Raw genomic sequence first — 23,619 nt, forward strand, 5'->3', positions numbered from 1 at the left:
TTTGCAGGTTCTAGATCATTTTACTTCCTTTGAAATGCAAAATATTAATATAGAAATTCTTTATCAACTTACTTAAAATCATCTACCATTTCTGGGTAACCAATACACTCTAGATCATGGCAAACCTTTTAGAGACCTTAAATAGTGTGCTCTGCCCCACCTCCACCCCACCCCCCAGACTGTGGGCCATGCCCTGTCCCTCCCCAGAGACTGAGTGCTCCCCTACCCTTACTCCAGACAGGGGAGGGAGAAAGGAAAGGAAGTGGCCCAAGCACCTTCCATTGCACTGCTGGACAGAGAGGGGAGAGGCACAATGGAGAGGGGGAAGGGAGCAGCTCCATCTGAGTCCCTCTGCCTTTCTATTAATTAACTCTGGTGGGCAATGGTGCACATGTCCATTTAGAGATCTCTTTGTGCCATAGGTTGGCCATCACAGCTCTAGATCGTATTATTTTTAATTAAACAAAATCAATATCCCTGTTTAAGTAAAGGAATTCTTAAAATCCAACATTTCATAAACATTCCTTTTAGAAGTGCAAAATATTCAGAAATGTGTTAGTATAAGAAATTTTCAGATCATCATTGAAACAAAATATAAAATATTAATTTGGATAATTAAAAATTTCTGGAGAATAATTTCAACTCAATCACATAACTGCATAATACTAAGAAACAAATCAAACTCTTTCATGAAGAGAAATTTAGTACCAAAAATAAGGATACATCCTTGATAACTATTACCTTTCCAGATGTCACAGAACATCAAGGTCTCTCATTTAGGATGACTCAAGGCTACTGACTAGATAGTTTAGCTGGTACCTTTTCATAATTCCAAAGCAATTGATTGGATAGTTTAGTCGGTACCTTTTCATCATTAAAAATAATTTAAATTTCTTAAAAGTTGTTCATTATTAAACCTATTTTAAGTGCTATAAGATCTCTAAAAAATAATTGTTAAAAAGAATTGTTGACAAATATTAGTTGACAAGAACAGTCTAACTAACCTTCTGACTAATATTTCAGATTTTCCAGTGGCTGAATATATGACTCCCCATCAACATTTGTTCTGTTTTGTTTTTTTCTATATCATTCTTTTCTTTCTTAGAAACAATACTAAGGCAGAAGAACTAAGGGCTAGCCAGTAGGGGTTAAATGACTTGCCCAGGTCACACAAGTGAGAAGTCTGAATGCAAGTTTACTTGACTTTAGGCCTGGCTCTGATAGCACTGAGCCACCCAAGTGACTCCAAGCAAGTATTTTCAAATTATTCAAAGATAAAACAGAGAAATCATTGCTAACAAGAGCTAATTATGGGCCTGGTGCCAAAGAGACAAAAGCTGAACTGGGACTGTCCCTTTCTTCAAGGTACTCCTGCATTATTGGGAGAGAGACCACCTCTTTTTTACAACCTTTACAACCATAAAGAAATATATTTTTAAAAAAATCAATGATGGGGGCTGCTTGATGGCTTAGTGGCAGGTCTAGAGACAGGAGGTCCTTGGTTCAAATCTGGCCTCAGATACTTCCTAGCTGAAGCCCTTACCACTCTTGGGGGCAGCTGGGTAGCTCAGTGGATTGAGAGCCATGCCTAGAAACAGGAGGTCCTAGGTTCAAATCTGGCCTCACATACTTTCTAGGCAAGTCACTTAACCCCCATTGCCTAGCCATTCTCACATCAGCAACATAAATGAGAGTGAGAGAGTTAAAAATGTCTCCTAGGACTCACCACTTAGAATCTGCTGCACGGCTTCATTTCCCATCTGGGCAGCTGTAAAACCTTGTAGGGAGATGATGGAGGGATCAGAGCCATAACTCAGCAGGAGGCGGCAAGTCTGCAAGTGGCCTGCCAAGGCCGCCCTGTGCAAAGGCGTCTGACCAAGTGTGTCCAGTGCATTCATCTGAAAAAGCATTAAAATAAAGCAACTCTTATGTTCTCTCCTTTAGATTTTCTTTTCAAAGAGCCTTTTATTAAAAAAAGAAATAACAAAGGCTCTTTGAAAACCACCCTAGAAATATTTTCACAAACAACTACAGTTCTAGTATCCAGACCAAAGAAAATGGGATCAATTAATCTTTAACCACCTGGAAGCACTTGATATTTCTAGGATTATTGTTCATTATAAGAGACTCATAATGAACAATCATAATGCCTTCCTAAAGCATTTCAAAAAATAAAGTCCAACCAACTGAACTGAAAATGACTCAATATTCATTAACTATTTCATTATTCATTATCTGAATAACTGTCTAGGAGAAAATTATTTTGCTGGTTTTAAGACTGTTAAACATTCAAGCCATTCCTGTAACAACTCCCTGTTAGTGCAGATGTAGATGAGTGCCTTCTGTCATCTTTACATTCTGTCTATCCACCCATCTTGCCCCTTCAATTTTATTCTCAGCAGACCCAATGGGCTCTTTACAGTAGCCCACAGATAGCTTGCTCATTCCTGCCACAGGGCCCCCAGACTCATGTGGTCTTTTCCCAACACCTTTCTCCATAAACCTCATTCTCCAAGGCCCAGGTTTAGACCCTCCTTTCTTCTGCTGTCTTCTCTCTTCTGAAGAGAAGGTGAGGCTTCACCAGTTGTGATGACCTCTGAAATCATAGAAGGAAGGGCAGGCACCACAGACTTGGAGATGAGGAAATGTGCATTAATTTTCAAAAAGGGGTAGAAGGTAGCAACTAGGTAGCTCAGTGGATTGAGAACTAGGGCTAGAGATAGGAGACCCTGGGTTTAAATCGGGCCTCAGACATTTTTTAGCTGTGTGACCTTGGGCAAGTCATTTAACTCTAAAAGCCTAGCCCTTATCCTTCTGTCCTGGAACCAATACTTAGTATTAATTCTAAGACTAAAGGTAAGAGTGGAACCAATACTTAGTATTAATTCTAAGACTAAAGGTAAGAGTTAAAAATAAAGGGCAGAGGGGGCAGCTGGGTAGCTCAGTGGATTGAGAGCCAGGCCTAGAGACGGGAGGTCCTAGGTTCAAATCCGGCCTCAGACACTTCCCAGCTGTGTGACCCTGGGCAAGTCACTTGACCCCCATTGCCTATCCTTACCACTCTTCTGCCTTGGAGCCAATACACAGTATTATTGACTCCAAGACGGAAGGTAAGGGTTTAAAAAAAAAATAAAATAAAATAAAGGGCAGAGGGGGACTAGAAGGAAGATTGTTTACACTCTAGCCAATGAGAACAACTGCTATTCCAGCTTAAATTCCAAGAATGTATGGTTTAGAGTTACACAGAAAGGGAAACCAAGATCACAGAATCACAGAATTTGGAGCTAAAAGGGACCTTGCTATAACAAAAGGGCCTAGGGAGAGATATAGGTGTCTCTATCTATATCTATATCACAGTGATGTGAATGTATCTATGTATTCTCCCTAGTTGCAGATGATGGAGGAACACCAACCCTGATCACCCTTGATAGTTGTTATAATTTCCTTTTCCTCTAACAGTTGCCCAGGGAGGACCCCAAAAGGTTAGGTAGGTGGGTAATCCTTTCAGGTCCAACCTGAGGTTGGATAAATTATTATAGGGCTTTAATTTGCTTTGGATCATGTTTGAAAGTTGACTCCCTTCCCAAAGGTCGTGATAGAAAGACCATTCAGGAAGGTACTTGTTAAACACTCTTTATCTATAATCTATAATCAGGGAAAGGTTAAACAGGATAAGGAATGGGGGATTGGAGACCCTATCAATCTAATATCTATAACTAGTTGACAATCAGATCTGGAGGTTATTGATCTAGTAAAAGCTGGAGCTTTATTTTCCACTACCCTTCTGGCCCAACCTGGCCACAGCCAAGCCAGAAAATAGGAACTGCTGTTGATGCAGCAGTGTTGGCGATCTTATTCTCTCAGCTTTCTCACTATCAGTGTTTGGTGATGCACTAGCTCTCACAGTCTTCAGGAACTATTCAGTTTCTTCCTACCCTCTTCTTCATAGACCTCCCAGCCTCCCCTTTCACCACCCAGAGACTCAGAGACCTAAGAGCTAGAAAGATCCAGAGACCTAAACTCCTAAAGAGCCCAAAGACCCCCTTTTCAAGTGGCTGTCAGGGGAATTTATACTGCCAGGCCAACCGACGTTTGCCCCGGCTCACAGCATCTGGGAACATTCTATGCCTTCTAACTCCCCTGTCATTCAAGGTGGCATCCATCATTTCCCAGGTTGTGAACATAACAACCTCAGCAGTCAGAGTCCAAATTGCATTATTTTCCTTATAATGTACCTAATAAGTAATTTCTGCTGTGGTTGAAAAGCTACAATGATAAAGAACATTCCACCTTCCAAGGCACGCAATTCAGTTTTCCAAAAGGTAGCTCTAATAGTCAGGAAGCTTTTCCTGGCATCAAACTTGAGCTGGCCTAACTCACTTCTACCCACTGAGTGGTTCTTTGTAGCCTCAAACAGGACAGGGCTAATTCCTATGCCACCTCCAGGATTAGGCATAAACTCTTAGTTGTTTTTTAAAGCCTTTTATAACCTGATTCCATCCTATCTTTGATAAGCCAAGTTGGCCTTCACCTGGTTCCTCACATACAACACTTCCACCTGGTCTCTTTGTCTTTGTTATTAGCTGGAGGTAGGGCATGCCTGCAGGGCTTTTCTTCTTCATTTTCACCTGATAAATCCTTTTCATCTTTTAAGACTCAGTTCAAGCAGTACCTACTAAGGGAAACCTTTCTGTAAGCCTCCCTTCTCTCTACAGTGGGCTCATAATGAAGAGGAACCCTAGTGGGATAGTACACTAATGTTGGAGTGAGGAACACCTGGATTCAAGTCCCGTTTCAGATGCAAACTGGTTCTGTGATCATAGTCAAGGGAAAGTCACCTAATTTATTGGTGAGCCATGAAACTCTTCAAGGGGATAAGCTCAAAGTGAATAGCTGATCTACACAAGTGAAGGGATTTTTTCACCAGGGGGTTTGGATACTTCCACCAGTCAAGACAAAAAAGATCCTACTGAAATTCTGAGCGGTCAGTGACACTGCTGAGGTTGAGCTCAGAGTTTCCAGAGAACCTTAACTCTTGAAAAAGAAGTGCTTCTCTACAATTGTGGAACTTGACATGTCAATTCAGTTCAATAAACATTTATAAAATGCCTATTCTATGATACATGTAAAACCTAGTGGGATTGCTCTGGGAACGGGAAAAGATGAGGGGAGGGAAAGAACATAAAAAAGAAAAACCATTAAAAAAAATGCCAATTCTATGCCAGGCACTATGGAAGGACAAGTAAGAAAAGGAAAGACGAGACAGCCCCTGCTCTATAGGGGCTTCCAATCTACTGGGCAAGAACACCACACAGAATTTTAACACTGAAGTTATGTTAAACTTAATATGATTAGATCAGATTCATCTTTTCAGTCTGTTAAGATCCTTGGGAAAGAAGGCTGTCATTCAGCAAGTGTCTCAACTTTTCTCTCAGGGTCCATGGATAGGCAGACTGCTGGGCACACAGTAGGTGCCTAATAATTGCTTATTTCCTTGCCCTTCCCCCTTGACTTGTAAATGTTAGAGGGTAGGGAAAAGGTAGCCATATGCTAGCCTTTTTATGGTCTTAATAAAGATTTGCTATTTGATATGGGATTTCAATATTCTGTTCAAGCCTCAGAAACCCTCTCCTTCCTATCTTGTATTTAGGGCTCCTGACTTAGCCTGAAGCCTGTCTTAACCCAGAAGAGATAGAAAACTGCCCCAGCCAAGCCCAATGATGACAAAGGATAGCAAAGGGCAGGACACCATAGCACAGAGCTATGATGAAGCTGGCCCTCACTTGTTTTTGCCTCTCTTCCTGAAAGCAGGGGCTATCTTTTGCTTCTTTTTGTATTAGCAAAGTGACTGGTCCAGGGTAGGCACTTAAACAAATGTTTCCTGATGGATTAACCATACGAAAGCTCTTATATATCAAAGCTCTTTAGTGTGATCTCATGAAGTCCATAACTTGTAAGCTGTTTATGACTCCTTATCTTATGAATGTTGCTTTAGTTACTCCATATCTGGCCCACATTTCCCATTGGACAAGGAGACTTGAAACCCAATGGAGATATGTATTTGCTCCACAAGAGCTCACTCTGAGGCCAGACCAAGAATGGATCAACCACTAGTCCCCATAGGGGTGAGGACACACCCAGAATGTCCAACCTCATGGATGCGTGCAGCAAGGGAAAGGAGATAGGAGAAATACTGAAGAGAGAAATTAGAGGCACATGATAGTAACAAGAAGATAAGGGAGGCAGTCTGACTCTGAAGAGGCTCCTAAAGCTGGAAGGAAGGCCAGGTGGGTAACCCTTCAGACTAAGCTAGGGCTCAGTGCTTGGTTCTGTAGCCCTTACTCCTCTAGAGCCAGCCACTGACATCAAGTGGGGGCATTCAAGAAGTTAGGACCTTGTAGTTCTCAACAGCAATTTCTAGACTACATCTGAAAGCCTCATTTGTGCAGAGGGGTTGTGAGGTTTACTTGCCAGATCTAGCTAGTCAAAGGAGGATAATAGGCATTTAAATTGAGAGCCAAATGGGACCTCAGAGGATCCTTCCAACCCCCTCATTTGCTAAATGAGGAAGACAATGTCCAGGGAGGGGAGGGGACCTGCTCTAGGTCATGAAATAAGCTGGAAAAGAACCAGAGGTAGGATTTGAACCCATTTCTCTGTCAGGTTCTTGATATATGGCCCCAGGAAGGAAGAAATAGCTGCCCCAGGGCTTCTCTGAAGGACACTCCACCCTCTGCCCTTGTCATCTTCATCTGACTCTGCCTAAATGATATCTCCTGGGAGTCCAAACCCCCAGTCCTTGGAGGACATCTCTAGCTACCTCCTTCACAGAAAGAGGATTCTGTCTACCCCTCAGCTTCCTGGCTCTAATGGCCTCTTTAGGTCATTTTATTCTGTTTTTGTAAGATTCTTCACTTGTTTCTCAAAAGAACTTTGAGGGTAGTCCCCTGGACATGGTAGGAAGTCAAACATCATCCCATTGGTCCAGGTATCTGCCTGCCAACATGTGTTGGCGGGGCTCAGTACTCTGGATTCCTTTCCCCCCTCTAACTAGTATCTCTTGTGACCAATACTTGTGAAAAGCTGGTATTCTGAATTCACAAGAGAACAAAAAGCACTGCTGCTCGTGCTCCAGCAGGTCCTACAAAGGGCAAGACCCCAAGGGCAAGCCCAGGGCTGGACTAAATGCTAGTCATTGCCACAAGTTTGCCTGTCAAGTCTTTGAGATGGTCTCAGTCCAGGGAATGCCGATCCCACCACAATCCCACCAAGCCAGCTATGCCCATATTCCTGGGCAGATGCTGCTTCTCTGGTGAGCACTCACCTTGGCTCCGTGCTTATGGAGAACCTCTATGACATCATTGTGAGCTCTTTCTGCTGCGACATGCAAGGGTGTCATAAAGCTAGAAGGGAAACGGAAGAGGGAAACATGCTCATCAGGTTGGGTTGTGGCTCTTAAAAGCTGAACAACACCGTTGGCAGTGAAGTGATAGAACCTACTCTTTATTCTTTTCGTTCACGTTTGCTCCTTTCCGTAGTAAGAGTTCAGCCACTTGCTTCCGCTTGGGGTGTAAGGAGGCCACAGCACAATGCTGGGAAAAAATGAAAAGAGGGAAATGCAGGTTATTGCTGATCTTCCTCCTGAATGCCTGAATTTGGCCATCTGTCCCCAGCCTTAGTGGCATTCCAAATAAAAACACAGAGAGCTGAATGCCTACAGAGATGACTGACATTTTGGGCCAATATAAAACTCTGATATAGATATTCTGGAGCTAAAATGAAAAGGGAAAATTGGATCAAACTGGCCACTCCCTCTAATCACAGGAAATACCCATGTTCTCCATTGTACAGATGCAACTATCTGTAAAATGCAACAGAGCAATAATCCAAAACAAGATTCACACCTGAAAAGCAATTGTGTAACTGATTATCATAGACTCAGAGCTTAATAGATTTAGGGCTAGAAGGAACCTTTGAGGCCTTCTACTCCACCTTATTTTATATTTTGAGGAAACTGAGTCCCGGAAAGGTTGAAGGGCCTGGCTAAGGCCATAGGACTTAAACCCAGAGTGTGAGACTCCAGTTTAGAGATCTTTTTCAGGCTATCACACTTCTACTTCTTCCAGAGGATCAATCATGATTATGCTGAAGACTTGTTTACAGCAGACCTGAAAATCAACTAATGCCATTCCCTTGGTTGTGGAAAAATAGTTTGCAGTTCTATCAAGGCTATCCTGAGAGACTGAAAAATAGATCTGAAGGCCTTACAGAGATGCTTCTATTGCCCAATCACACAGGTGATGGAAATTCAAGTCTACTAAGGTGTCCAGCTTTACCACCATTTTGGGGGCGAGTTTCACCAGAAGCCTGCCTACTGGACTTAAAATAGTTAAGTCGAGATATTTGTGCCATAAGGAACCTTTTCCTCCATGGATGGGATTGATAAAGATTTTACATGTGAACTGCCATGAAACTGATGATGATGAGACCAATAAATATGTTTTGAGAGTGCATGAAAAGAAAACTAACCATTTTTTAAAAAAATAAACAATCACTGAAATTAAAATGGGAATAATTTATATAGGTTAGAAGAAATATTCTAACATCTACTGTCTAAGAAATCTACTGATTATTTGAATACAGCATGTCACTTTGAAAATTCACACAGATATTTATAGGAATCACATCTATTTTGCATGCTGATGAAAAGATGAGATCATAAAACAAGGAACTGAAATGGCCCTGGATCAATTCACAGGTGAAATGTCCTAAACACAAAGCTGAACAATAGTCCTGCCCTTTGCATTCTTTTCATTCCTGGAAATAGGCCCAACAAAGCCAATTGCATTCAAAACCCTGGTGTCTGCTACTGAAAAGCAGCTGAGTGGAACCTGAGGTGCTGAATCAATCTCTATGCTTCATACTGAAAAGCACCTCTGTGATAGCCCAGTTTTAACACACATCAAAGGAAAGAATTAGCTAAAAACTCTTACCAAAGCTGTTTCATGAGTCTGGGGCTGCTTGAAATTAATGATCTCCAAAGCAAGTGTTTTTTTAACTTTGGCAAGGTCAGCTTCTCTGGCTGCTTGTAGTAAAGAGTGACCTTTAAATTCATCTGTTAACAAAATGAAGATTTCCATAAAGCAAGATTACAACTAAGAAAATAAAATTGTTGATCACTATTGAAATTAGGAAAAATTTAATCCCACCTCCCCTGTCCCTTTAGACTAGTATATTATGTTCTGGGGTTTGTAAAAGACATTTTAGTGTTGGTGAGAGGATGACAGAAGATGATCATTCAACTGGTCTGTCAACAAGTACTGATCAAGCACACACTTTCTGCCAGGAGAGGGGGGCAGGGAATACAGGTACAAAGCTTGACAAATGCTTGATTCCTTGGTTCTTTTTTTTTTTTTTTTTTTTTTTTTTTTTTTTTTTTTTAATTTTAAACCCTTAACTTCTGTGTATTGAATTATAGGTGGAAGAGTGGTAAGGGTGGGCAATGGGGGTCAAGTGACTTGCCCAGGGTCACACAGCTGGGAAGTGTCTGAGGCCGGACTTGAACCTAGGACCTCCGGTCTCTAGGCCTGTCTCTCAATCCACTGAGCTACCCAGCTGCCCCCAATCCTTGGTTCTTTTGTCTCATGTTTTAATTCTAAATAATCAGTGAGAAAAAACACCCTCATTAAGACAATAACTTTAGTAACAGCACAACATAAAATATATCCTGAAAAACCAAGAATGTAATAAAAACAAAATCCTGAAGAGAACAAAAAGGAGGAGTACCATTCAAAATAATCACAAAATTCATTAGATATCTGAGGGTTAAACAACTGAATAAGGCACACAAATAAGTCCAATTACAAAGCACTCTTAAAAAAAATAAAAAAAATTTTCTTAAACAATTGGAAGGTCAAGGATAGGTTGTACCAACATAATTTAAAATGATGCTAGGGGGGCAGCTGGGTAGCTCAGTGGAGTGAGAGTCAGGCCTAGAGACAGGAGGTCCTAGGTTCAAACCCGGTCTCAGCCACTTCCCAGCTGTGTGACCCTGGGCAAGTCACTTGATCCCCATTGCCCACCCTTACCAATCTTCCACCTATGAGACAATACACCGAAGTACAAGGGTTTAAAAAAAAAAATGATGCTAGCTATCAGCTATCAATTTTGAGATTTAATCTTGTAACATCTAAACTACCAAAGAAATACTTTAAAAAGCTAGAGAAAACATTTAACTAAAAGTTCACATGAAGGAATAAAAAGTCAAGATTATCTAGCAGGAAAGATTAGGAACAAAAGGGGACTAACTCTAGACCACAATAACAAAGTAATTGTTAGAACTCTATGGTATTGGTTAAAAAAAAAAAATAGATCAATTAAACAGGCTGGACAATGAGAGATCAGAAATAACTCAATTACTTACAACAAACTTCAAAATAAAAATCACCTGAGGAGGAACTCCCTCTTTGACAAAGAAAATCGAAGAGTGTGTATCAAAAATTGGAGTCAGAGAGGGTTAAGAGACCTGTTTTGTGCCTCATGCCTCTTTCTTTGTCAGTCTGGTGAACCTCATGGACCCAATTCATAAGTGACAGAAATGCTACATTTTGGGAAGAAGCTAAAGTAAAATAAATGTAAAAACATAAAGCCCCTGAAACCTATTCCTTGGAATCTGCAGCACTCAGGATGAGTACAACTGACTTAGATGAGCATAACACATCATCTACCATAGGGAGGCTACAGGGAGGGGAAGAGTGGGAAGGGGAATCTAAAACTAGTGCTAATATGAAAAAGTGTTCTAAATCTCTCATAATTAGAGAAATGCAAATCAAAACAATGCTGAAGTGCCACCTCACACCTAGCAGATTGGCTAATATGACAGGAAAGGAAAATAATAAATGTTGGAGGGGTTGTGGCAAAATTGAGACACTAATGCATTACTGATGGAGTTGTGAATTAATCCAGCCATTCTGGAAGGCAATTTGGAATTATGCACAAAGGGCTTTAAAAGAATGCATACCCTTTGATCCAGCCATACCACTGCTGGGTTTGTACCACAAAAAGATAAGGAAAAATACTTGTACTTGTATATTCATAGTCTTGCTTTGTGTGGTGGCAAAAAATTGGAAAATGGGGAGGTATCCCTCAATTGGGGAATGGCTGAACAAATTGTGGTATGTGGTGGTATATTATTGTGCTATAAGTATTGATGATCTGGAGGCTTTCTATCTGAACTGGGAGAACCTCAATTAACTGATGCAGAGTGAAATGAGCATAACCAGAAGAGCACTGTACACAGAAAGTAAAACGCTGTGGAAAAATCCAATGTAATGGATTTTGCTACTAGTAGCAATGCAGCAAACCAGGACACTCCTGAAGGACTTATGTAAAAGAATGCCATCTACATTGAGAGAAAGAACTATGGGAGTAAAAATGCAAAAGCAAAACATATGACATCACTTATCACAAGTACATACAAGTATGTGATTTAGGGCTTAGGCTTTAAAAATTTGCTCTATATTAAAAATGAATAATTTGGAAATAGGTATCAAGTGATAACATTTGTACAACCTAGTGGAATTGCTTGATGGCTCTAGGAGGGGGGAGGGAAAGAAAATTAATCATGTAAACATGGAAAAATATTTAAAATTCAAAATTTAAAAAAAAATCTAAAACTAGTGCTGTTTATATTGCTTCATTGTCTATCATGCCTTCCTTAAGATCAATTTTCACTTGCTTTCTCTGAGATCATAATTGCTACTTCTGCTTTTTTAACTTTAGCTGAAACTTAACAGATTCTGCTCTAGCCCTTTATCTTTACTCTGTGTGTGCCTCCTTGCTTTAAATGTGTTTCTTGTAGATAGCATGTTGTGGGATTCTAGCTTTTAATTCATTCTGCTGTCCTCTCTCCTATTTTGTGGTTAAGTTCATCCTGTTCACATTCACAATTGTTATTACTAACCTAGTGCTAAATTTGTAGCATGAGAAAAATTGATGGTATTGAGGACCCTCTTCATGAATATTACGTGCCTCAAAAATGCCACAACATAAATTCACTCAATCAGTATGATCTGAATAGCCATCTCTCATTCCACTTATATTTTGCTTTGTGAATGTCAGGCTGAAATGTGCATAGTCTTCAGTAAATACTGGCTGATGAAGACAGTCTATTAGCCACACTAACATTCCCAAAAAGGCAAATGGTTAAGATTAAAAGTGACCTGAATCTTCCTAGAAATCAACAGTTCAAAGTCCAAAAACCTGTGCAAAATTAAGCCTTGGAGATGTGGATTCCAAATGTCCCTTTCTCAGAGGTACTCATAACAAACTTGCTGCAGGTAAGAGGTAATAATATTAAAGCATGAACTACATATTGACTGAGAGCTTGAGACCAGAGTGGGAGTTAAGAAGTGAGATAACAGGGATGCAAGGTGACAAGAGCCAGCACGGATGGAGGCCCAAAATACATACATGTCAGCCTCTCCCGCAGCTCAGGAGTAGGAGCCATGTCCACAGCACTCTTGCCATGACAGTTGACCAAGGTAGGATCAGCTCCATGACTCAGCAGCAAAGAACAAACTTCTACTCGGTTCTTGGAGGCAGCCTCATGGAGTGGGGTGAACTGCCAGAGATCCATAGCATTGACACAAGCGCCATGCTAAGAATAGGGAAGAGGGCTGCAGGTTAGTAAGCAGTTCAGGGACACCTATTTGCTTCTCTGTAAATGACAAGCTTGCAATACAGTTCTGAAATGTTAACCACGATGAGAACAATTAATACATTATGATAACACAGGGAAGACAAATTCAAAAACTCTGGTCAATGCAATGACAAGCCATGACTTCAATGATAAAAGTATGCTACCAACCCTCCCAACAGAGAACAGGTGGTGGGCACTGTGTAAATGGAATTAGCTCATCCTCATTCATTGTTAGACTCTAGCCATCAGAAATAATGTCACCCCACCCAACTTAGTGGAGAGGGAGGATCAGTGACCCACACATGACAATAAGTAACAAATCAAGAACAAGGGACTGCCTCAGTCCAAAACAGTGTTGAGGCTGCCATTTTTCCACGTGAAAATTGGAGGTGGATGCAGGAAGTCCCGAAAGATGCTATCTCTTAAATATGATGGTAACTTCCTGTGGAGGCAGTTGGTGCTTTGAACTTGGTGTTGAAGGATCTCTTGTGAGACCTTAGACTGCTTCCCTCTGAATTGTCACGTGGGCAAGTTAGGCTGACTTCCTTTCTCCTTCCTTGGCATTTATGGAGGCTCCATCCTCAGGGAGGCCTCTCTTGCCTCTCTAATTGGAAAAGGCCTTGTGGCTAGAAGCCTTGTTTAATTAACCTCTGCACCCCTCTGCTGGGCCTCTAAATCTCTGCCTGGTTTGGGCCTCTGGTCCGGGCCAGAGTTTCTCTCTCTCAATTTCCCTACCTTCAACCTTCCTAATTGTAAATAAACTTCCATAAAAATCATCCTGACTTGGGTCTATTTTAATTTGAAATCGAGTTAATCCGATTTCTGGTGACCATCCCTTAAATATCTAGTTTCCCCTCTTTCCGCACAAGGAGGAGACAAAGATACTAGGACATGACCAATGTAGGAATTTGCTACAAATTTATTATAAGGGTTTTGTTTTTCTTTCCTTTTTCTTTTCCCCAATGGAGGGGAAGGGCAGAAGAAGAGAAAATAATTCATTTTTTAAAATGCTATCAAAAGGCTTCCATAGCTTTGTCCAGAGACTTAAACAGCACAAAATAATTTGAGGTGATGGTTTAAAACATATCATGATGGTCAGAGCTTCAAAAATGTCTAGTAAGAATTTCTAGGGAAAATATGTGAGCATAGTATGTGCAATAGATTGTTTTCTTAAGCCTTATTCAAATTCTGAGGTACAATCAGTTCTACTCTTACCTTTAAAAGCAATTCAGTGACTTCATAATGTCCATATGAACATGCATTATGCAGAGGCACGAGTCCACTGAGTAAAGGAAGCAAATGATAAGAATTAAGGGATCAGAAAAAACTTGTAGAAATTGCAGAAAACAAAAAGTAATCAGACCCAATTTGATTTCAGAACATGAACACCATGATCCTGCCTGTTAGTATTTGCCCCAAAGAGGCCCTATTGATTCCTTTCAATCTGATTTCCCAGTAAGGTACTTGACAAAAAGGGCTTTCCCTTTTAAAATTCTGTCTGTTTTTTGGCTTTAGTGCCCATGGCACTTTCAGTGCTGCTCCACACAGTGCCTGGCACATGACAAGAAATTCTTTGCAGCCTATGGGTTGAGACCAGAAGTAGCCAAATCAGAAAGAGTTCCTTCCCTCCCTCCCAAGGCTGTGGTGGAATAACATAAGATAGCACCCAAACAGGTCAGTGTGCCCCTCACTCAAGGCCTCCTGGAGTGATAAGCCTTGGAGTCACATACCCTTTGTCTTTGGCATGAACATCAGCTCCATGCTGAAGGAGAAGCTGTACTATCCGCACGCGATTGTAGCCTGCAGCCAGGTGTAAAGGAGTAGACTGGGAAAAGGAGACACAAATAGGAGTTCCTTACTAGTAGGAAGTAAATACCCAGACTCTCCTTGTAAACCATCAAACAAAGAATGAGATGGTCTGCTGAGACACAACCATTTGGAAGAAACATTCTAGGAGCTCTGATTTCCTTTTGGATGGCGCAAACTGCTGGAGGCAGGAAGCCTTTAAGTCTTCCCTTCATACCCAGGTCTAATTTGACACAAATACCAAAGCTGTCTCAAAGGCTTGGTGTTCATTTCCCCTTCCACCTGGGCCTTTCTTTATTTGTCTTCTGTCTTTGAATCAATACTAAGTTACTGGCTCCAAGGCAGAAGAATTGGGTTGACTTGCAGGGTCACACAGAAAGTGTCTGAGGTCACATTTGAACATAGAATTTCCCATCTTTAGTACTGGCTCTTTATCCACAGAGCCACCTAGTTGCCCAAAAGCTTTATTTTCAACAATGTCTGACTGCTCTAAAGGAAGTTTTGAGGCTTCATCTTGAGGCCTCAATACTCTTGCAGGTTGAATGACTGGGTTGAATCATTTAAACTGAAAGGAACAAACTCTCTTCCCTGTTAGAGATGATCCTTGTTTCCTGGGTACCAGGAGCCTAGTTCACTATACCCACAGCCTGAGGAAGAATATGACCCTGAAGGGGCAGCAGTGTTTTTCTTGCTCCCCAGGAAGTTCCCTGTGTGGAAGTGCCCTTTACCTGCAACATCACTGCATGTCTCTGAAGGGGCCATTCAGGATTAAGTTCCAGTTAGTGACAGGGGATATCTACAGAGTCAGACAACCTGGGCTCAAACCCAATTGTGCGGTATTGGAAATTTGGAGGTCCTTGAACTAATTTTGAGGTCTCTGATTTCAAACTACATTTCCCATGATTCCTGGCTTGCGTAATCATGTGGGCAGGAAGTGTAATCACGTAGATAGAAGGACAGTGAGTGACTAGATTGGTACTTCCTCTTGGTGATTTGGAGCGGAGCTAGGTTGGGGAAAGGAGGTAACGGCGGTTTTTTCAAACTGACTCTTAACATGGCACGTGGCTTCATTTTTCTAATGGCTACCAATAACTCTTTAAATACCCTAATATTTTTTAAATCTATCTCTTTATATCCATTTTGTTTCTTACACTTGACTCTAAAGACCTGTAGGATTTGGGATATGACACAAATGTTTTGCTTCAGTTTCCTCACCTGTAAAATGAGGATGTTAAACTGGGTAGCCCTCAAGGTCCCTTCCCCCTCCATATCTGTGACCCTATAGATTGCTTTACCTTCTGGAACAAACTGGCCTAGCACACCTGGTCTAAATTCCTCTTCTTGGCTTCTTGGCTAGGGCAGCTATATGGAACAGTGGATAGAGAGTATCAGGCCTAGTTCAAATCTGGCCTCAGACAGTTCAAAGCTATATGACCCTGGGCAAGTCACACAACCTTTGTTTGCCTCAGGCTCCTCATTGTAAAATGGAGATAATAACAGCACCAGCCTTTCAGGCTTTTGGGGAGGATGAAATGAGATATTTGTAAATTGCTTTGCAGATCTTAAAGCTCTCTATAAATGTCTTATTGTTGTTATTGTTAAAGGCATTCTACAATTAGTCCTTCTACTTTTTCTATTTAACCCTATTTCTCTCTCAATGAATTCTCTAGTTAGTAACTTAGGTCTTCTCCTTGCTCCAAAAATAGACTAGGCCTCTGATCATGTTATTTCCTCACCTAAAAGGTTCTTTTATCTCCTGCTAAAATTGTACTCACTGTTCAAGTTCCAGTGCCTGCAACATCTTCTCAGGCAACTTTATCTTATGACATCCTCCCCACAACAAAATATGGAAAGGTCATTCAAGTCTATAGCCACACACCCCTCAACCTGAGTGAGGAGTGCTTAAATAGGAGCATCAGGCATTCTAAAGAAGAGGGGTGGGGAGGTCCCCAAGGCCTAACCACAGAGGACTGGGTACTGATAAAGCAGAGGATGACATCCAGTATTGACGTTGTTAAGCTGACTAGCAAACTCTCAAAACCAATTTACTATAGGGCACAGAAAAACCTCACCATTATTCGATGTTCAGTATTTGTATGTCAACAGATCCAATACAGGTAGAATAGGAAAAGAGAGTTTCCCTCCAAGATAATTTCTGTCCCCAATAAAACTGGAATAAGGTTATTAAAGGGTTCACTGCTTAAATTGAGCAGGAGCTCTTCAACGCTTTTATAAAATCAATCAAAATGTTTTTTAATTAAAAGCTTCTTTGCATCCACAGCAATCAGTCCACCTTGACTAATTTACTTACATAAAGTTTAATTACTGTAATAGCACTTCATAGAAGGTATATTTCTGCTCATTTCTCAAGGTTATTCCTTCCAGACTTCCCACCTCATATTTTGGGCTCCGACAGTCTTTCAAATATATTTTCTTCAAACACTCAAGGTCAAAACACAAAAGAATTGCTAAAATACTGTATGTAATTATAAAATAGTACTTTAAAGACAGAATGTGAAGCTCCTTCCTTTCCATCATTCTAGTCTGCAAGCTTAAACCATAATACTGAATAGTTCTTAACTACTAAGATAGTATGGGGAAATAATGAAGCAAACCAGGAAATGTTACATTTATTCTCAGTCCCATTAGAGTAACTTCTGATGAAGCCTTACAAATTCTACTTAACCTATGGCTCAATTTCCTCAAATGTGTCCCACACAAGATAGTAAGGATAAAAAACAAGATTCTACTCACCAAAAGAACACTTAAAATGTTCAAAGCAGTCCATACCAACAGTTGTGCATTACAGACTTTACACCATGTAGTCAGTGTACAATTTATGTTGACCTCTGTGCTGAGTGGACATATTAGTGAAATCTAGTCTTGGCACTAGTCTAATTTTTTTTTTAATATAAGCAGCAGTGATAGCCCCTTTCCCCTTGGTGATACAAAGTATCCCATTTTCAGATCTGAGCTAGATTAAAAGACAGAGCATTGGGCTCTGTGGTAAGAAGACAGGAGTTCAAATCCTGCCTTACTAATTGGTAGTCTTGGGGAAATTATATTAGTTCCTGAGTGCCTCCATTTCGAAGGGGTTGGCCTAAGGGAGCTCTAAGTCTGTGATGCTCTAATTTAAATGCCTCTTTCACTCACTAGCTTGAGTCAACTGAGTTACATGTAAGGACTTTCAAAGTATACTTTACAAAGCAGCTGGCCTCAAGACCATTAAATTGAAACCCAAGTCAATCATGTCACAAGACACCTGCTATCTCATACCACAAGGAGAAAAGGGAATCAAGTTACTGATTTTTAAGAAAATTGATTATTACCAAGTCAAAGTGTGACAAAATCTACATACTCTCAGCAACTCATTAAAAGGGAAATCCCAGAGACATCTGTCAAAGAGTAGACTATTTCTTATTTTACCCAATGTATCATTTTGAAGCCAGATACTGAGAAATTGCCATGTTATTTATGGAGAGGAACAGATCATAACAAAATAAAGGGAAAAAAGAGGTGAGACATCCAGTGATTTCTGAAATCTAAAATGATTCAGTAATGCTTCCAACTCCCAGGGGCCCTAGGATTTTGCATCCCTCACCCAGCCCAGAATTTATTGCCCATTCCCAGCCATCCCAAGTTTAAGTCCCTAGATGCCAATGACAAGTAAGTCAAGCTATTAAAACCAGGCTGCATGGAGCAGAGCTGAGATTAGAAGCAGGCAGAGATTACAATTTGAAGCTTATTTCCCAGCCCAAGGAATCTCCCTTTCACAAGAGGAAGGAGTCACTGTGGGAATCCTGTAAACAGTTATCTATACAACTGGATCTCATTCATGAATGAAATAAACAAGTCATGATTAAGTATTCTCTATGTAATAAGGCACTGTGTGGGGATGATGACAAGACAGCTGTGTGATGCTGTGTATTACATAACCTTTCTCAGTCTCAGCTTCCTCATCTGTAAAATGGGGTTAATAATAGCAGCTACTTTATATAGATTTATATTGTAAGATTCAAATGAGATAATAAAGATACCGTGATTTTTAAAACTTAAAGCACTATCTAAATGTTAGCTATTTTTAGCATTATTCTGATTAGCATTTCTTATGATGTAGAATACTTTTTACACGATTTTTGATAAGACTGCATTTCTTCATTTGAGAACTGCCTAGTTGCCTCCTTTAACTACTTTTCTCTTAGGGAATGTTCTTCTTATATATTTATATCCATTTTTAATATATTTTGGATATTAAACTTTTATCAGAGCAATTTCCTGTGGAGATCTTTTTAAATACATTTTTGGAGTTCATTTTTTAAGTCACCAAAATATATCCCCAAATAAAGAAGTGATAAATCACATATTTTTCCTAACAGTTCTTTCTCTGGAGGTAGATAGCATTCTTTGTCATAAGTCCCTCAGAATTGCCCTGGATCATTATGTATTGCTGATAGTAGCTAAGTCTATCAGAGTTGATCATTCCAAAATATTGTTGTTACTGTGTACAATGAACTCCTGGTTCTGCTTATTCCACTCTGCATCTGTTCACAGAGGTCTTTCCAGCTCTTTTTGTTTTGTTTTGTTTTATTTAAATATTTTATTTATTTTTTAAGAAAAATTTTCCAGGGTTACATGATTCATGCTATTACTTACCCCTTCACACCCCTTCACCTACCCCCCATATGCAATGCACATTTCCACTGGTTTTAATATGTATCATCAACCAAGACTTATTTCCATATTGTTGGTAGTTACATTGGTGTGGCTGTTTCTGATTCTACATCCCCAATCATGTCCACATCAACCCATGTGTTCAAGCGGTTGTTTTTCTTCTATGTTTCCATTTCTGTAGTTCTTCCTCTGAATGTGGGTAGCATTCTTTACCATAAATCCCTCAGAATTGTCCTGGGTCATTGCATTGCTGCTAGTACAGAAGTCCATCACATTCGGTTTTACCACAGTGTATCAGTGTACAATGTTCTCCTGGTTCTGCTCCTTTCACTCTGCATCAATTCTGGGAGGTCATTCCAGTTCACATGGAATTCCCCCAGTTTATTATTCCTTTGAGCACAATAGTATTCCATCACCAGCATATACCACAATTTGTTCAGCCATTCCCCAATTGAAGGACATACTCTCCTTTTCCAGTTTTTTGCCACCACAAAAAGCGCAGCTATAAATATTTTCGTACAAGTCTGTTTATTTTTTATCTCTTTGGGGCTTGATTTTTTTATACAATTGATTTAGTTCCTTGTTTATTTGAGTAATTAGACCTTTGTCAGAATTTTTTGTTATAAAGATTTTTTCCCAGTTTGTTGTTTCTAGCTCTTTTTGAAAGCAGCCTGTTCATTATTTCTTATAGTATAATATATCCCATCACTATCATATACCACAATTTATTCAGCCATTCCCCAACTGAGGAACATCCCTTTAGTTTCCAATTCTTTGCCACCAGAAATAAAGCAATTATAAATATTTTTGTACAAGTAAGTCCCTTTCCCAATTTTTTTATTTTGTCACTTTGTGATACAGACCTAGTAGTGGTATTACTGGATCAAAGAGTAATCACTGTTTTATAGCCCTTTGGGCATAAATCCAAATTCCCTCCAGAATGGTTGGATCAGCTAAAGACATTTTTACACTAGTTACTGTTTACACTTCTAAGTGCTCAGGGACTTCATATATCTATAACCAATTGATCAACCTTTGTTAATTGCCTACTATGTGCCAGACATTGTGCTAAGCACCAGGGATACAACAAGAGGTAAAACAAAACAAAACAAAACAAAAAACTACCCTCAGGGAGTTTACAATATAATTGGATTAGAAAATTATAATGTAGAAATCTATATAATTATTACTTATAATTATATTGGATGATATTTCATTTACTAGTGTTCTATTGCATTATGTTAAAAACATTCAGAAATACTAATGCCTATATGAGGTAATTTTATACTTGGATCCTTAATTGAGGTTATTTTAACTAATTTTTATTTAATCTAAAAGGTTCTCTAGATAAATCACTGTAATCTTCAAATGGTAATAATTTGGTTTCTTCACTATTAATTTGTAGCCCTTGGGAAAAACACTTTTTTTAAATTTAAAACTCTTACCTTCTGTATTAGAATTGATGCTAAATATTGTATTCAAGGCAGACAATGCACTAAGGGCTAGGCGATGGGAATTAAGTACCTTGACCAGGGTCACACAGCTAGGAAGTATCTGAGGCCACATTTGAACCCAGGACCTCTCATCTCTAGGCCTGGCTCTCAATCCACTGAGCTACCTAGCTGCCTCTCTTAAATTCTTTTTTTTTTTTTTTAAACAATAACTGCTATAGAGGGGATCAAGAGAAGTATATTACATTTTCTGAATGACAGTTATTCTTACTTATTTTCTGACCCTAATGGAAAAGTCTCTAGTTTTTCTCCACTGCAGATAATACCATTTCCTAGTTTCTGAGAGATTTTGTTTATACTTTTGGGGAAAGGTACACTTATTTCTAAGCTCTTAAGTGTTTTTACATGGTTAAAGAATGTTATAAAAAGCTTTTTTCTACATCTATCCATATGAAATAATTTTACTGTCATTAATATGTTCTACCATATTTAGAATTCTCAATATTGAACCATATGATGATCTTTTGAAGATGTTCCTATAGCATCTAATATTTTATACAAAATTTTGAATCAATGCTCATTAGAGACATCAACATTTAGTTGGTTTTTTTTCCTCCCCTATGGCATCTATCCAGTTGAGGTATCTAGATCTTATGTGTTTCATAAAAAAGAATTCAACAAGATGCTTTTCTGCTGAAATTGCATAATATTAAAAATTATCTTTTAAATATTTGATAGAACTTATGCTTCTAAACTCATCTTATTTATTAGGCCTGTTCCACTGATCAATTTTCTTTTTTTAAGCAGTATAAACTGCTCTGATGATTACTAGTAGAAGTAGTTTAAGCTCTTGCATTGCAAAATGTCCTCAGTGGGTTTTTTCACTGGGAGTTAATTTATGGTCAGTTTAGTTTCTTTCTTTTTTTTTTTTTTTTGAGACTGGTTTTCTTAATTTCTCTTTTTCTGACATTCATGTAGCTCTTAAAAGTTATAAGTTTTGTTGACACATATTGGGGTAAAACAATTTTTAAAAATTTGTTTTCTCTATCAATTTTTTACAGTGGTGATGGAGATCTCTGCTTAAAAAGTAAATTAGCCAAAGGTTTCTCTTCTTTTGTAGTGTTTTCAAAAAATGAATTGAATAGTTTTATTACAGTTTTTGTTTTCAATTATATATTACTTTAAAATGAATATTTTTACATTTGGGGCCTTTTGAGTTGATTACTTTTATAGTTGAATGTATCACTGGCCTCTTCTCTTTTGCTGATAAAAGTATTTAGATATAAATTTTCCTGTAAGTATTGTTTTGTCTACTTTTAACTTTTTAACTTTTTGTCTACTTTTTCACTTTTAAAAGTTTGTCTAATAACTTTCTATGATGAAATTATTTGTTTCTGTAATCTGCTCTTTTACCTTCATATCTTAGATTTAATATTATTTAGTTTCCATTTAAGTTGGAATTTGTTCACTTTTAGAATTCACTTAAGTGAAAGAATTATTGTTCTTCCTGATGAGAGGAATGTGGAGTGGATGTGTTGGAAACATAGAGAAATGTTGATAATTTATGTGTTTATTTTGTATCCTGCAACTTCGCTAAAGTTGTTGATTATTTCCTTTAGCTTTTTAGTTGATTTTTTACGACTCTTTAAGTACACAATCATATCATCTGCAAAGAGAGATAGTTTCGTCTCCTTATTGCCATCCTTGCATTCCTGGTATAAATCTCACCTGATCATAGTAAATAATCCTCATGATCACTTGCTGGAATCTTTTTGCTAGTATTCTATTTAAGATTTTTGCATCTGTTCATTAAGGAGATTTGTCTATAGTTTTCATTCTCTGTTTTTGATCTGCTTGGCTTTTGGAATCAGTACCATATTTGTGTCATAAAAGGAATTTGGTAGAACTCCTTCTTTGCTTATTTTCTCAAACAGTTTGTATAGTACTGGGGTTAGCTGTTCTTTAAATGTTTGATAGAATTCACTTGTGAATCCATCTGGCCCTGGGGATTTTTTCTTAGGGAGTTCTTTGATGGTTTGTTCAATTTCTTGTTCTGATATGGAATTATTTAAGTATTCTATTTCCTCTGCGGTTAATCTAGGCAATTTATATTTTTGTAAATAATCATCCATATCATCTAGATTGCCATATTTATTGGCATATAATTGGGTAAAATAGTTCTTAGTAATTACCTTAATTTCCTCTTCATTAGAGGTGAGGTCATCCTTTTCATCTCTGATAGTATTAATTTGGTTATCTTCTTTCCTTTTTTCATTAGATTAACCAATACTTCATTTTGTTTTTCAAAGTACCAGCTTCTAGTCTTATTTGTTAATTCAACAATTCTTTAACCTTCAATTTTATTAATTTCTCTTTTAATTTTTAGGATTTCTAATTTGGTTTTTATCTGGGGATTTTTAATTTGTTTTTTTCCTACTTTTTAAATTTGTATGCCCTTCCATTGACCTCTTCCTTCTCTAATTTGTTTATATGCACTCAGGGATATAAAATTTCTCCCGAGTACTGCTTTGGCTGCATCCCATAGATTTTGATATGATGTCTCCTTATTGAAATTATTGTTTCTATGATTTATTCTTTAACAACCAGTTTTGGAGAATCACATTATTTTATTTCCAATTAATTTTTTATTTGACTCTCCATTTCGCTCACTAATTAGCATTTTTATTGGATTATAATCTGAAAAGACTACATTGTTATTTCTGCTTTTTTGCATTTGTTTTCCATGTTTTATGCCCTAGTATATGGTCAATCTTTGTGAATGTACCATGTGCTATTGAAAAGGTGTATTCCTTTTTGTCCCTATTTATTTTTCTCCATATATCTATTAACTTAATTTTTCTAAGATTCCATTCACATCTCTTACCTCTTTCTTATTTATTTTTTTTATTCTGATTTATCTAGATCTGATAGAGGAAGGTTCAGGTATCCCACTAGTATAGTTTTGCAATCTATTTCCTCCTTAAGCTCCAA

General features: G+C 38.6%; 1 protein-coding gene across 1 annotated transcript in view; it reads right to left on the bottom strand.

Annotated features, from left to right (window-relative positions):
- The window catches only part of LOC123251810 (poly [ADP-ribose] polymerase tankyrase-1-like), a gene marked incomplete at its 5' end in the record, with an annotated part of 207,869 nt that overhangs the window by 54,472 nt on the left and 129,778 nt on the right, over positions 1-23,619 (bottom strand). Inside the window, 7 exons of the mRNA XM_044681123.1 lie at positions 1,727-1,898; positions 7,325-7,403; positions 7,501-7,592; positions 8,994-9,115; positions 12,472-12,658; positions 13,916-13,982; positions 14,431-14,525. Of these exons, the coding sequence (XP_044537058.1) occupies positions 1,727-1,898; positions 7,325-7,403; positions 7,501-7,592; positions 8,994-9,115; positions 12,472-12,658; positions 13,916-13,982; positions 14,431-14,525 (814 nt within the window). The remainder of the gene's footprint in view (positions 1-1,726; positions 1,899-7,324; positions 7,404-7,500; positions 7,593-8,993; positions 9,116-12,471; positions 12,659-13,915; positions 13,983-14,430; positions 14,526-23,619) is intronic.

This window comes from Gracilinanus agilis, chromosome 6 (genome assembly GCF_016433145.1).
Source record: "Gracilinanus agilis isolate LMUSP501 chromosome 6, AgileGrace, whole genome shotgun sequence".
Taxonomy (NCBI): Eukaryota; Metazoa; Chordata; class Mammalia; order Didelphimorphia; family Didelphidae; genus Gracilinanus; species Gracilinanus agilis.